This window comes from Neofelis nebulosa, chromosome 4 (genome assembly GCF_028018385.1).
Source record: "Neofelis nebulosa isolate mNeoNeb1 chromosome 4, mNeoNeb1.pri, whole genome shotgun sequence".
In the NCBI taxonomy this organism is placed as follows: domain Eukaryota; kingdom Metazoa; phylum Chordata; class Mammalia; order Carnivora; family Felidae; genus Neofelis; species Neofelis nebulosa.
The window spans coordinates 145,298,472-145,314,106 of NC_080785.1; the positions used below are offsets into that span (position 1 = coordinate 145,298,472).

Sequence of the window (15,635 nt, forward strand, 5' to 3'; positions counted from 1 at the left end):
CTTAGGGACCAGTTTCCTGATGGGTTTCATCTTTTCTAGATTCCATTCTTGGGTCACTAGGTGGTTCATCTTACTTGGCTCTGACATCTTGGTATCTTATTTTGAACAATGTAATTGTTCATTATTGAGTGTTGCTGTTTTTGGTCAGTATCAGCAAGTATGTGCAAAACAGCCTATAAAATCAGAAGGATTTAAAACATACTTACTCTTCCTATGGAGTTGTTAGTATGCAGACTTCCAAATGAAAATTGTTGACAGAAATGGAGTTTCTGATAAGGTGAGCTAGTGACAGATGAAATGATGGTCTTTGGGGTAGCGGATTAAATACTATCTTCTCAAATTATTAGAGCAGACTTCACTGTAACAAGCTATCATCTGAGAAGTGGGCGTGTTGAGGTTCATCTATTTGAAAGAAATTTCTTAATATTAGATTATCCTAGAGAAATTAGGTCATTGTAGAGAATGGCCTAAAATTATCAAATGCAAAAATCCCTAGAAAGCTTATTGAACCATGTAGGTTAGCAAATGTTGAAAGATCATTTTGCAGTATTCTAATTTCTCTGTGCAAACACATACATATATACACACATATATACATACTCTTAATATTCCAAGTTCTTACTCATCTTTGTAAGCTAAGCATTTTTGGAAATATTCCCAGGGCACATCTTTTCCATTCCTAGACCTTTATATAAACTTTAAAAAGAAAAAACAAATAACTTTTTGCTAAAAAGTAAGTAGACTGGCTTGTGACCCAGAAGCTACTAAGGCCTCCAAGGACTCTGAGAAGAATTTCTAAAACTTGATGAGTTTCCATGGGCTTTAGCACATTCTCTACTTAGTACCTTACCAGAGGGGGCAAGAGCCTCAGGAGTGATGGTAGAGAGGTAGCTGATACTTAGGAGCTGGAGACATCGGCTTGAGTAGGAGGAACAATAAGAAAGTAGGCAGTTCAAGATGATTATCCTAACCATTCCTCATTTAGGCACCTTCATAGTTGATGTTCAGAGCCATTTGAAGGCACAGCATCTAGGTGTTGATATTCTATCATCACCTGAACGGAAAGGGAAACAACTTGCTATTTCTGAATGACCCTTCTGGATTATTTTAGGCAAAAGGTGGAATACTTGGATTTGTTAGCATTTGGGGTTGTCTGAAAGGTGCTTAATAGGTATCACCAATATCTGAAGAGAGTCTACAAATCTAATGGATGCTTTCCCTCAGGAGGGAATGCAAGAAGCCCAGAAGACCAGCTGGGGAAACATGGTGAGAAACAAACACCAGGTGAGAAGGCTCCCTTTGCTTTTCTTCCCAATGTGCCCTTCTTCAGAATTGCTACTTGCATTTCTGGTTCTCCATCAATAGGGCATCATATTAAGTTCTGTTAATGACAGAAAATTTGGACAATCTCATATTTGCATTTAAATCATTTGATTTGTATCAAATATTCTTATACAAAGAATGTGTTCAAAGAAGTCACTGAATCATTCTTAGAGGTTAAGTTTTCTTCACCTATAGTGTGATTCTATCTGATAGGATGACTTCAGAAGACTGGAATATTTTTCTTAATCTGTTCCTGCAGAATATCCTGTGAGAAGCAGTCTTCAAGTTTCTTTAAGTTTAAAAACTACTAGGATTAAGACATTTATCTTTTAGGTACATTATTCCTAATCTTGAATTTTTTGACCCAGTTCTTCTTCTAATTATTTAAATAAAACAGTGTAATTAAGAGATTAGGAAACTTTGGGATTCCAGAAACAGTTACAGATGTTGCTGATTAGCTAGTTGCCATTGGTTCCTAGAAGACCTATTCTTTTGTCTGAGATCAGTCAATTGAACATCTCTGCAGATGGGCATAGGCATTGTTTTCTTGCTTTCAGTTTGGTGGTCGGACTTTTTTGTTTCCATTTCGTTGTGTCTTACTCTTTCAGAAATCTTCAGTGGTGGTTTGTTTTTTTTGTTTTTGTTTTTTCTTAATTTTGAAGAAAAGCCAAGTGACTTTTAATTTTAGTAGATCTTTATGGTTTTCCTCTCTTTGGGATTAGAAAAAGATTGAATCGTTTTCTTCAAGGACGTCTTTGTCCTAGGAAAGGATGACCCCAAAAAGCAAAACAGGAATAACAGATCTATGACATAAAGTGCATAAATCTTTAGTGCACAGCTCGATGGATTGTTACATGTGCATACACTTATGTTACCTCTATCCAAATTGAGATGTAGACCATTTCCAGCACCCCAGGTTTTCTTTTGTATGCTTCCAGTCAGTACTCTCCCTGACCCAACAGTAACCACTAATCCGATTTCTTTCACAATAGATTATTTTTACCTGTTCTTAATTAAGGTAAATGGAACCTACACATGTCCTGTTTTGTTTTTGGCTCTTTCACTCAACATTATGTCTGGAATTCATCTATTTTCTAGCTGTCAGTAATTCTTTCTTATTAGAAACAGCAGGGCATCTTGTTTATGCTTCACCATGCTCCCTCAGCATCTGCAGTCCTCTTATTTGGCATACCCATCTTTATATTTTGTGTTTAATAGTGTAAATACCTGAATGATGCTGCCTTTAGAGAACTCACTACTCACACTTAAAATCCCGCATTGCTTGAATGTCAGTAGAAAACATGCGTTATTCTTGATATCTGTGTGTTTTTCTTTTAAATCATTTACTGATGAAGACATTTTTTAAAATAATAAAGTCAGTGTTAGTAATTAGAATCATATAGGGGAAATTTGTGCAAAATAGAATTAGGTGATGATAATTTGCATTTTTAAGCAGGGTTTGTTTAGAGGGTTTTTTTTCTTAATATTTATTTTTGAGGGGGGTGTGAGCACATGTGCACAGAGGAGGGGCAGAGAGGGAGGGAGACAGAGTATCTGAAGCAAGCTCCGTGCTGACAGCAGAGAACTTGATGTGGGGCTTGAACTCATGAACCACAAGATCATGACCTGAGCCAAGGTTGGACGCTTAAACTGACTGAGCCACTAAGGGGACCCTAGAGTTGTTGTTGTTATTGTTGTTGTTTTAAAGTTTATTTATTTATTTTTGAGAGAGAGCCTGCATAAACAGGGGAGGGGCAGAGAGAGAGGGAGGGAGACACAGAATCTGAAGCAGGCTCCAGGCTCTGAGCTGTCAGCACAGAAGCTGAACAGCTTGAAGCTTGTGCTTCACAGCACAAGCACGTGAAGCTTGAACTCACGAACTGCGAGATCGTGACCTGCTCCAAAGTCAGACGCTTAACCAACTGAGCTACCCAGGCGCCCCTAAAGCTCTGTTCCACTTTAGAAAAAAATTCCTTTTATCCATAGCCCTTCAAGTGTAAGCTTATTGGTTTGAACTACAGCTGTACATTTTGGGAAGCAGGTTATTTCACTTGAAATAATACATAATCAGAAATTTAAGAATTATAGGTAGTCTTCTGCAACCCGTTTGTTATGTAAGATAGAATTTAAAATGTATTTTGTGTGTGTACTAAACCCCATGTTGCAAATTTAAGAAGGATGTTTTGTATTCCTGAGTTATTTTATGGAACTTGAATTTTCTGGTTTCCAGTTTCATATAGTTTTCTTATCTTGGTGCATTGGTTATTTTGTTCCCCTTCTACCTATAGACCTGTTGTGGTCTTGCTGACAGGTGTCTGTGCAGTAGTTAATGGGTGGAGTGGCTCATGGTAAATACCAAGATTGGTGGAAAAATGTCACAAGCTGACAGCTGCTGATGCTGTTAAAGCCCTTAGAAAAGTGTGAATATGAGGAAACCCAAACTAAATGTGTGTGGAGAGGGCATGCAGCCACACCTAGGTGCAAACTTGAATAGGGAATTCACTATATCTTTAAAGTACCGTGGTTTTGAAGACTACACTTGTGCCTGCACTTCTTCGTATGGAGGTACCATTTTGTAGACTACAACAGCAATTTGTTGGGGAATATTTGCTAAGATCTAAGAAAATTAAAAATAAAATTGTATAATATCATCTAGGCAAAGATTGTTTTTTCTTTTCCTAAAAATATTATTACTATATAAATTGCTGTTAAACATATTTTCCCCTTTTAAAAAAGGACTTAGGGTGTCTGTTTTGAACTGTAGTTTTAAAACCATATTGTGTTTTGAATTTAGAATTTCTGGGGAAAAAAGTATAATCTGTGGATTGTGCTGGTTGTCAAAAGTCAGAGTTATGGTTCCATTAAAATCAGTAGTTAGCTGAATGACCTCTTCATCTCAAGAGTGTAACTGTTAATGCAGATATGAAATATGTCCTCTTCCATATTCTTGAGCCTTTCTTTTCCTGATCCGAGAAGCAGAAATAAGCAAATGACTTAATTTGTATTGTTGCCAGTTCCAAATTGGCATTTGTTCAAACACTTCAAAAGGAATCAAGGAAAATAACATCCAAACTTGTCACTCTAGCTACCTAAATCCAAAGACCAGCCATAGATAGGGCACTTAGAAAATAGGGTTCACATCATTATTTGAGATTCTTATTCTACCTTCCAGTACGTAATTAATTCTAAGTATATGCTTTGATCTGACATTCCTATTTATGAGTTTGTGTTTTCAGGTGTTATTTTTTTGGATTGCTGTTATAATAATGAACTCTTCCTATATAGGTATGAAATCACCAGAAGAACAACTGGTGTGTCTGCCACCACAGGAGGCCTTTCCTAACGACCCTCGGGTAATAAGTAGACAGAGAAGTTCTGATTACCAGTTTCCATCCTCTCCATTTACAGACACACTAAAGGGCACCACTGAGGATGACGTGTTGACAGGTCAGGTGGTGACAGTGGAGGAGCAGTGTGTGCCAGCAGCAGAGCCACCAACAATGAGTGAAACCACAGAGAGGACAGTGTTAGGAGAGTACAGTCTCTTTTCTAGGAAGATAGAAGAGATTTTGAAGCAAAAGAATGTTTCATATGTCAGTAGAATTTCCACACCTATTTTTTCAACACAAGAGAAGATGAAACGGCTTTCTGAGTTCATATATTCTAAGACTTCCAAAGCTGGTGTACAGGAGTTTGTAGATGGCTTGCATGAGAAACTAAATACTATTATTATCAAAGCATCAGCCAAGGGTGGGAATTTGCCACCAGTCAGTCCTAATGATTCTGGTACTAAGATAGCATTGAATCCTCTGGGAAAGCCTGTCATCCCAATTTCCTCAAGTGACTTCAACAATAAACAACTCCTTGAGCCACTTTGTAGTGATCCTTTGAAAGACACCAACTCCAGTGAGCAGCATTCCTCTTCATCTTTGGGTTTAACCGAAGTAGAAGTGAACCAGCCACACCATGCCACAGAGCTAATGGTGACTTCTGACCATACTGTACCTGGTGATATTGTCCGGGAACCAGTAGAAAAAGAAACAACAAAATCGCCCAGTGATGTAAACATTTCTGCCCAACCAGCTCTTTCAAATTTTATAAGCCAGTTAGAACCTGAAGTATTTAACAGTTTGGTTAAAATCATGAAAGATGTCCAGAAAAATACTGTGAAATTTTATATTCATGAAGAAGAAGAGAGTGTGCTCTGTAAAGAAATAAAGGTAACTAAATGAGAAGGTAATAGTAATGCTATATAAACTTGTCTTGTTGGGTCTAATGCCTATAAAATGGATTGTTTTTGTTTTTAAATGTTGATGATATACTTTCTTACGTAATTTAATACAGACTGAAATAAAAAACTATTAAGTTCAATTAAATTTAGAACCTGTGATCTAAGTATCTTAGGATTAACATCTTGTTTTATTGGGTGGTATTGAAGACCATTTGTATGCACACTGCAAATACCTTTAAACTCTTGATTCAGAGATTTTAAATGCTTTGTACTTGGGTTTTTAATGAAGGGGAGGGAAAGATACAGAGAAGTAGAGGAAGCTATCAGTGTTTACCTCTTATGGGTTTTTTTTATCAATCAGATAGAAAAAACTGTCCAGGGATGACCTAATCATTATATATGTAATCTTTTGGCATTTTCTTGATACCCTGGTCATGTCAGGATTCCTTATAGCCTTTCTGATCAAAAAACATGATGATCCTGAAAGATTCCCCAATCATGAAAGATTCCTCACTGCAAGGTGTATTTTTTTTCTACTGAAGCTACAGAGTAAGACTAGTGTTTCAAGTATGTGATTTTTAAAAACACTTGCGTGTGTCTGTGCAGATGCATAAGTATGTAACATTTGTAACGATAAGTAAATTATAACACAGTAACAATTATATCAGTGTTTTCATATTAACAATTAGCATTCACTAAATTACAGGATTTCAATTCCTTAAGGGAATACCATAGGTTTTAAAATAAATGCCTCCTCCCATTTATGGAATTTACTTACCATGATGAGTTTCTGTTTGTTTTGTTAGAGGAAGCAGAAAGGACTATAAATAAGGGCCTTGTAGCCTACAGTGGCCCAGAAACTCTGTGCTGCTGACATGTCCTGAGCCGTTGTCAGTTTGGGGATCTCTTTGATGTCAGCATGTTTCATGTAGTGCAGCCATAAGAACATGAATGGCATGGAAATGAAGAGGGAGGAAGAGTGCTCAGTGTGATTTCTTGGAAAGATGAGATCCGACTGTTCAACCGTCTTACCTAAAATGAACTTGCTTTTAAAACTTCTTACTGTAAAAAGACCAAAAATTATAAGCTGGTCTGTCAGACAGTAATTTACTTTTTCATTACCTGACTATAAGCTGTTCCGAGATCTGCCCAGAAGCTTTTAATTAATAATCTAATAATACAGAAGACGCTGCTTTATTTAGTTTAGGGCTACACAAAAACATCCTCTTTGGGGGTGACACCTGTAGACCGTTCTTAACAGAGCAGTAGACTGGTTGTGAGGCAAGCTGGGTGTAGATTTAATGGCTATCTAACCAGCCTTGCCAATCTTGAGAAAATTAATCTGCTCCTGTATCTGTGAAAAGAGGAATGTGACCTCTAGGACCCTGCAGTTTACCTCAGACTTCAGGATTCCACCAGCAAGCAAAGAGCAAAGGAAATTGCCTGTACTACCACCATGTGTCCTTTGAAAGGTAGTACCATGTCACCAACATGGAGGGAGGTATTAATTAGATGGGAGGGTCTATTTCGGCTGAAGGTATAAACTTGACAGACATGGCTAACTAGTATGTGAATGCCATTGTATACGCTGAAGCTCTGTATGAATGACTTTGGGACTGTTGTGAATTAAATGAGCTACAGTAAGAAAAGTGCTTTATAACTAAAGGAGTATACTGGCAACCTTGCTGCAAATAGCCAAGGGCTTGCCTTAAATGGAGTGGAAAATGGGAGTGAGGGAGTGGTTGATGATTGGACTCTGGGTTGCCCAGAATAAGTAATGGAACTGGATTAAGAACCTGGCTAATCCATTGTTCTTATGGCTCTTTCTATTACCCACCATTGACATTTACTTAGTTTTCACTGCATAGCATTGTAACATTGTGACTGGTCACTTAAGCTCTGAGCTATAGGTTGTTTATAAGAAGAGTGGACTTGATGATCTCTAGGGTCCCTAGAGTATAAGGTCATCATTGCTAGTGTTCGGACAGTAGTTACACTTGCCAGTTTATCTTGCATTTGTAGTGTTAAATGGATATTTGCAAAAAAAAAAAAAAAACTTCTTAATGTTGATTTAGTTTTTTTCTTTAACAGGAATATCTTATCAAATTAGGCAATACAGAATGTCATCCAGAACAGTTTTTGGAAAGAAGATCAAAATTAGATAAACTATTGATTATTATTCAGAATGAAGACATTGCAGGTTTCATTCACAAGGTAGAATTATTAAGTCAAATTCACTATTATTTTGGCTATAAAAACTCCCTTATTTTAAAATCTTACTGCCTCTGAGACTAAAGCTGTTTGTTTTTAAAATATCCTTGTAAGGTCTGAAAAGAGAGAAAACTTCAAGGTTGGTAGATTTAGGGCTTGAGACCTAAATGATCCTTCTGTGAATCAGTTTGTGATCAAGTTTGTACCTTTGCAAAATTTTAAATTGCGGCATGTCCCATACCCTCCCTGTCACTCATCAAGACTAGGAATACTGACTCCTTGAATGTCAGTGGGTCTGTTCACTCTCTTTACATTGTCATTTTCATTCGTATGTCCCAGGTAAAACCTGTTTGTACCCTCTCTCTGCCACATCATTTCCCCTTTCCGTTGCATTTGGAGGAACCCCACCCAGTCTTCTGAGCTTGTCTCAAGTCCTACTGCCCTTTGAAGGCTTTCCTGACTGTTCCAGTACCATAGGCTCTTGCCCTCTGAATTCTGCCTGCACTCACAGGGCCAGACAGGTTGGCCTATATCATTCTGTTTCCAAGTCCGTTTGTAGGTACCTTTTCTTTAGAGCATTCTGTTTACGGTATTCACCGAGTACATAAATGTTGATTTATGTATTTGAACATGTTGGGAATATTATTTTTGTGCTTGGCTTTCCAGAAGCAACACACTAATATAGATGAGCTGTAGTGCATTTTGTTAGACTTTTCCTGTAGGTCACTTCACACTTGAGTCTTAACCATTTCATTTTTTATTTGTTTTTGTTTTGGGATTTAAATAGGTACCTGGCTTGGTGACTTTAAAGAAGCTCCCTTGTGTTAGTTTTGCTGGTGTTGATAGTCTGGATGATGTTAAAAATCATACATATAATGAATTATTTGTATCTGGAGGTTTTATCGTGTCTGATGAATCCATTCTAAATCCAGAAGTTATCACAATTGGTAAGATTTGTGCATTCTTTCGAGCATGAACTTCTGTCTTTTCTAGGTTTTTCTGATTAATGACTCATGCTTTTGTGTTTTGTTTTTAAGTTTATTTATTTTGAGAGAGAGCGCATACGAGCGGTGGAGGGGCAGAGGGAGAGAGAGAATGAGAATGAATATCCCAAGCAGGCTCCACACTGTCAGTGCAGAGCCCGACGCAGGGCTCTATCCCACAAACTGAGATCATGACCTAAGCTGAAACCAAGAGTCGGACATTTAACTGACTGAGCGACCCAGGCACCTCAGTGACTCATGCTTTTTAAATGTATTGTCCATTCTGCCAATCACAGATAACTAATACATTTTCATCGTTTTCTTGAGGTTTTATTGCCTCAAATTTCTTTTCTCTTGTCTTTGCAAATAATTTCCTCTAAATCTGGTATAAAGCAAGGCTACCTGCTCCTACTGCATTTGTATCACTTCTGCTTGGTTATTGTTATCATCCTGTTCTTTTTTTTTTTTATGTAGATGTTCTTAAATCTAAGAGTATGTATAGATCTGTCTCCCTCAGAGGGAAAAAAGTGGGGGGCAACACTACATAGGAAAGTAGACATTTATGGAAACCAATTTGACAATAAATTTCATATATTTTTAAAAAACAAAGTAAATTAAAATAAAAAACAAAAAAGGAAAGTAGACATTTCTGTATAATGTCAACAAAAATTTCTTCCATAATTCAGTTGTGGATTGACTATTATTTATTGAATTTAAGATGAACTTTGTTATCTCTAACAGAAAACCTTAAAAATTTTTTGACATTCCTCGAAGAACTTAGTACTCCAGAAGGAAAATGGCAATGGAAAGTCCACTGTAAATTTCAGAAAAAACTAAAGGAATTGGGCAGGTAAGATTTGAAAAATAACTGTATAATGGTTGCTGATTTAAAATTTTATTTTTCTGTGTCTATAGATTATCATCGATGCTGCTCAGTTTTCACAGGTATCTTTAGCCAGCCATAAGGGAATGTAGATATAATTCTAGCCTATTTGGAAGTAGTATTCTTATTTAGGTAGAGTTTTTCTTAAGTTGAAGTTCTAGTTATGTATATAGGTAAAATGGTTTTCATCTTTGCCAGTTGGGGATTTAGAATAATCAAGAGGGAATAGTCTGCTTTTTTTTTTTTTTTTTTTTTTTTTTTTTTACCAAACTGTATATGCCAACTAGGTCAGACTCTTTCCCAACTGAGGACTAATTTAGGCAGCTAATCTAGTGACGTGCATACATACTGAGACAAGGATTAATCCCGACATAAGGGGATTTGTGATTAGGACATTCATTTATGGAAATAGGTGATTTCTAGCATACCCAGTGGTCCTTAGAACACTAGTCAGCTTGAGAGGCTTCACAAATGATAGAGGAGTTTTGGATACTGTATCTTCCTACTAGAGTCCATATAGTATATTTACATAATTAGGGATCTGAGAGACTAAGACTTCTGTTCTACAGGGGTGCTTGCGTGGCTCATTCGGTGAATTGTCCGACTCTTGATATTGGCTCAGGTTGTGATCTAAACGGTCGTGAGATGGAACCCCATGTCTGGTTCCTCGCTGAGTGTGGAACCTGCTTGGGATTCTGTCTGCCCCTCCCCCACTCACACTTTTTCTCTCAAAATTAAAAAAAAAAAAACACCACATTTTGTCAGCCAGCATTTCTGAAACAGACTACAAAACACTTTTTTTTATACCCTAATACCTTCTAATCCCATGGTACACTTAAGAAGGAAATTCAGGCTTAAATAACTGAAAAGTAACTTTTTGTAGTAATTCACTCTTTTGAAACTTGTTTTATCTTCAAATCATGTGAAATAGGCATCAGTGAAGCCTTACTTTTGTGTACCAGATACAGTGAGGCGCACAGGTGTAACTTTGGTACAAAGTTAGTACCTTTATCTTCCTGACAGTAGTCAGTAATTTCTACCACTTGTTGCCTTGTGCTTGGAGGTGTAGAAACAGCTTAGAGCGATGTATTTTTTTGAAGGAGATATTTATATACATTTTTTGTCCTTCTGTGTCCTTCATTCAAGTTCTAAATTAGTAAAGTTAAAGGGAACTGTTGTTTTTTATTAAGTAAAACAACTGAGATTTTTTAGCCTAAGCTGAATAGCCGGCTCTCAGGCTTTTACACCCATAGAAAGCCCCTGGACTTACATGTAGGTTGCACATTTCCTGCTCCCCTCTCTCCCCTAGGAGAAACCCATTCACTAGGCACTGAACTAAGCAGTGCAGTTGTCATTAGTTGCCTCAATTGAGAAATTATGGTTTTAATTTGAAGCAAAAATTTCCATACTGTAGAAATGCAGATCCAGATATTGAACTATTTAATTTCACAGATTGAATGCTAAAGCTCTAAGTCTGTTGACGCTTCTGAATGTCTATCAGAAGAAGCACCTGGTTGAAATTCTGTCATACCACAATTGTGATTCACAAACTCGAAATGCACCAGAATTGGATTGCCTCATCAGACTTCAGGCTCAGAACGTACAGCAAAGACACATAGTCTTTTTAACAGGTAAAGAGCGCCCTTAAGCTTCCTATTGTGAATGTAGGTGTGGATGCAAGGATTTTCTGGGCCTGTGGTAGGTGTTGAGCACTTTTATGGGGATTGGGGGTAGGCACCATCATTTGTCCATGTATAGTTTCAAGTGTTTTATACTAGAAACTTGTTTTTAATTTAGAAAAGAATATCAAGATGATTTCCAGTTATACAGATAATGGAATAGTGGTTGCAACTACTGAAGACTTTATGCAAAACTTTAAAAATCTTGTGGGCTATCACAACTCAATCACAGAAGAAAACCTTCCACTGCTTGGTGCTAATGAGAATCTTGAGTCGCAGTCAGGTAACTTTTCAGTAGTTTTCCTTTTCTTTAAGGCAGACAGAAAAAGAGGAACGGTTTTGTTTCATTTTCATATAACGAAATGCCTGTCCTGAAACTACTCACCCTCAGTGTTAATAGCTTCAGGGAAAGTGTTTCAAGGCACCTATGATTTTTATACTTAGCATCCACAAAATCTGCTCATTTATACTGTAATCACTACAAGCTGTTAAGAGTTACTGTGTTGCATACTATAGAGTAGGCATTTTCTCTTTGTAAGCTTTTATTGGCTGCTGTTGTCAGCAAAGGGGTTCTATTTTTAAAAGGAGGACACCAGATAATGGGGATTTAGCATTGGGCTACTAAATCTCCCCAGATGTATAAAGCAATTTAATTACAAGGCAGTAAGGGATATCCATAGCTTTAGTCTTTTGTGAGATGGACTCTGCTTTGGTTCCAGGTTTTATGTTAAATGAAAGATGTAATTTGTTTTTGAGGAAAAGCAGAGATGATCATTTGATAGAACTAACTGGTTTAGTCATAATCCAGTGAAGCTAGATGTCAAAATTTTTATTTTTTATTTGTCTTGTCAAATACTGAATTACCGTATAACTTTAGATGCTGTTTTGACATTAACCCCTTTGGAGCTGGGAGTTGGGATTTCCCAACATTAAACGTGAACACATTTCGCAGAAGCTTTTAGCATCGGATTATCTGGACATTCACACCTAGTGTGAGTGTTGTGACTAAGTGAACTTGTGGCAGAAGACCAAGCTTTAAGGGATTGTGGACTTGCAGACCCTGACGCGTTATATTGTGTGAGTAGTGTATAATTTTAAAACTTAAACAAATTGTGTATTTCAATAGAGGAGGACTTTTTGTTTTTTAAATGTAGCTCTTTTAGAAAACGATGAAAAGGATGAAGAGGATATGTCTCTGGATTCAGGGGATGAAATCTCACAAATAGAAGTATGCAGCAATTTTCATTCAGAAATATTGGCGAAAGAGACCAAAGGATCACGTGGAACAGATCAAAATAAGAATATTCAAATTGAATTGCAATCGTCTCTTGACGTGCAAAAAAGTTTATTAGAAGATAAGACTTGTCAGATTGATTCTGAAGAGAGAGCTTCTGTTGCTCTAGTGTGCTCTGAAGGAGAGAACAGCAGTTCAACTGAACAAGATGCATATAGCAGCTTTCAGGTTTATCACAGTCAATTACATATGTCCCATCAGTTTAGTCATTTTAACGTTCTCACTCATCAGACATTTTTGGGGACACCATATGCCCTTTCATCAAGTCAGTCTCAAGAAAGTGAAAATTACTTTTTATCTGCTTATACTCAAAGCTTGGATAGAGATAAATCTCCATCTCCATTAAGTTGGGGGAAAAGTGATTCTTCCAGGCCGTTTTCAAAAGAGAAATAATTATAGTAATTTTTTTTTTTTTGAAACAGGTTGTTATGGACTTTGTTTCTTATAAGTGAAATAACAATTTATATTTCATTCTCTAAACAAAAGGTTTCTTGTCCTTTCTCAAATGTTTTTTTTTTCCTTTTATTTAAATCATGATGGCCTGTAACAGTTGAAGCATCTGAAAATTGAAATAAATATATATATTTTTAACATATATTGTACTTGAATTATCTCATGTTGGCACTTTTAAGTTTTACATTTATATGTCACCTGTACTTAGACTTCAAATTGAAGCCTGTTTTATACATAAAATTAGATATTTGCAAAACCATAGTAAACAATAACTTTCCCCCCCCCCCCCGTCAGGATACCAGCTACTTTTGCTGAAATGACGTATCAGTCAACTATTGTATTTATTTTAAGCTTTTGTATAGTGTTTTTATACAGGTATAAGCCAGTGATGTCAATAAATATTTACAGGATTTGGCTCAATACCTCAAGATTTAAGACCTAGGACTTAATACCAGGCAGCATTATTTTTATCTTTAAGCTTAGCCATGTAAAAATTGCCTGTTGCTAAAATTTTGCTCAACCTTTTATTCGAGGGTATTTGATAATTAACAATTTTCAGTGCTTAGTGTGAAATTTAACTTACCAAATTCTCCTATTTCAAAAGATAGGTTTGTTTATTAAAGGTATTGAACAAATTTGCTATGGATTTTTAAATTGGTAGTCTTAGCAAAATGTAAGTATATTTTTTGAGGTGTTAAACACTTAAGTGCTGTTCTAAAAAATAACTTCAAATTCACAAAGTATATGGCGATCGGTTTTAAAACTATATTGGTAATAACTGCCTGCATTACAAATGCAAACTGTTTTTGAAAATGCAGTTTCCACAAGTGAAAAGAAAAGAAGAAAAAAAAGGATTTAGAGAAAAGAAATACCAAATCAGCTACTCTAGTAAAAGTTGGGATGTGTTAAGTCAGACCTTCCTTTGGGCCCGCCCTTCAGAAGAACTTAGAATCTGAGTTCTAACCTTTCAAATCTTTTTATAGAGCAAAATACCTAAGTGGTATCTTAGTAATAAGCTTCATAAGTGTAGAAGAACGTTGTCTGTGAACAGGTCAGAAACCTGTCGTAAGGTAAGTGGAAAGTGTTTTTACAGGACTTAAATGCCTAGATTGTGATAGAGCAGAAATGTTTTTTTTTCTTTACTAAGCTTTACAAAAAATGTCCGTTTTATTGTAAAATATATATATATATATATATACACAGTGTTGTACTACATAATGTACAAGTTTTAAATAAGCATTTTTAATAAATCTAGGTTATTTGGAAAATACAGTTATGCAATGAACACATTTTATAATTTAGAAGACAACAAACGTGAAGGATTTGATTTTCTACATTTAAAACGAAGAATTAAAATTCTCTTCTTGATTTGCAGCTAAAGGCATGAGATTAGTTTCCAACTCCCTTTGCTTCTGGAGAAGGCCCTGAAATCACATTAATATGTTAGTGAGGTGTGCAGCAGACTTGCAAATTATTCCTATTTTACATTTCAGCCCTGCTAACCCAGAATTCTATTTACTTTGAAAACCTATAATAATAAATTCCATTACTCAGCCATAGCTTGTCATGTTGAATTTTGAACCACTCAAAAAACTTACTCACTTGGATGCTGTATACCCAGGATTATCTTCTTAGCATAAAAACCAAGAGGGATGACTAACTTGTAAAACAAAGTCTCCCCAATGACATGGCTCTTAAAATGGTAATGAGACACACTGAAGGAGTCTCCCCAAACATCCAGTGTTTATCTTGACTGCACTAACCTTAGTGGCTTAGACAAGGCTCTGCTGAAATAAGACGTGGCTACTATACAGGTGGGTCACTGTGTACAATCATATATATTCCTGCCTCTTGACCTCACAACTTTTACCTCTATTAAGTGCCTTGTCACTTTAAAGGAAAATTGAAAATATTTACTGCTTGTGACATAACTCAATCTATATGTAGCCAAAGCTAGCATTTGGAGAACTGAAGGATACTTTCTACATAATTCTGTTAGTATGGGTGATTTTCTAGCTCTGTGAGAAAGAACTAGTAAGCAACTGTTCAATCAACAATTTGAAATGCAAGAGGCATTAGCAAATGACTGGACATGGAAAAGGGCACTTCTAAAGTGGCAGTTTATTTTTCCTGATAGAAAAAGGTTATAGCCTTAAAATAGTGTGTATGTTACCAGATTTTATTTTTATCTGACAATAATTGGGAGGAAAAGATGTAGTCTGATGAGTAAGGTTATATGTATAATTTCACACTGGATTATTCTTTGGGACTTGGATCACTGTTCTGTTCTGAACACTGCCAACACATTCAATTAAAAAAACGTGAACTGCATTACTAAGAGTTTATTAAAGCATAATTGTGTATTTTCTGCTTTTGGTTTTAGGGCCTTATTGATCATGTTTTACCTTTCAAATGTATGCTTTTTTTTTTTCCCCATTCAATAAAATTGTCTTAATATTAGAACTGTCTCATGATTTCATACTGGAGAGATTTTTAAAATGGCAATTTTTTTTTTTTTTTTAACGTTTATTTATTTTTGAGACAGAGACAGAGCATGAACAGGGGAGGGGCAGAGAGA

General features: G+C 36.2%; 2 protein-coding genes across 18 annotated transcripts in view; one reads left to right on the top strand and one right to left on the bottom strand.

The window, feature by feature from the left end:
- The window catches only part of TASOR (transcription activation suppressor), a 52,812-nt gene extending 37,292 nt beyond the window's left edge, over positions 1–15,520 (top strand). For 2 of the 9 annotated variants that reach the window (XM_058726490.1, XM_058726496.1), the window contains exons 17-24: positions 1,225–1,284; positions 4,609–5,543; positions 7,646–7,768; positions 8,553–8,712; positions 9,490–9,598; positions 11,084–11,262; positions 11,429–11,593; positions 12,465–15,520. In XM_058726490.1, the coding sequence (XP_058582473.1) occupies positions 1,225–1,284; positions 4,609–5,543; positions 7,646–7,768; positions 8,553–8,712; positions 9,490–9,598; positions 11,084–11,262; positions 11,429–11,593; positions 12,465–12,997 (2,264 nt within the window). In that variant the 3' untranslated portion in view covers positions 12,998–15,520. Of the gene's footprint in view, positions 1–1,224; positions 1,285–4,608; positions 5,544–7,645; positions 7,769–8,552; positions 8,713–9,489; positions 9,599–11,083; positions 11,263–11,428; positions 11,594–12,187 lie in introns of all 9 variants that reach the window. The other 7 variants (XM_058726492.1, XM_058726497.1, XM_058726495.1 and 4 more) reach the window with 7 other exon arrangements.
- CCDC66 (coiled-coil domain containing 66) overlaps positions 13,337–15,635 on the bottom strand; it is a 51,186-nt gene continuing 48,887 nt past the window's right edge. For all 9 annotated transcript variants that reach the window (XM_058726505.1, XM_058726502.1, XM_058726506.1 and 6 more), the window contains one exon: positions 13,337–14,481. In XM_058726505.1, the coding sequence (XP_058582488.1) occupies positions 14,395–14,481 (87 nt within the window). In that variant the 3' untranslated portion in view covers positions 13,337–14,394. The remainder of the gene's footprint in view (positions 14,482–15,635) is intronic.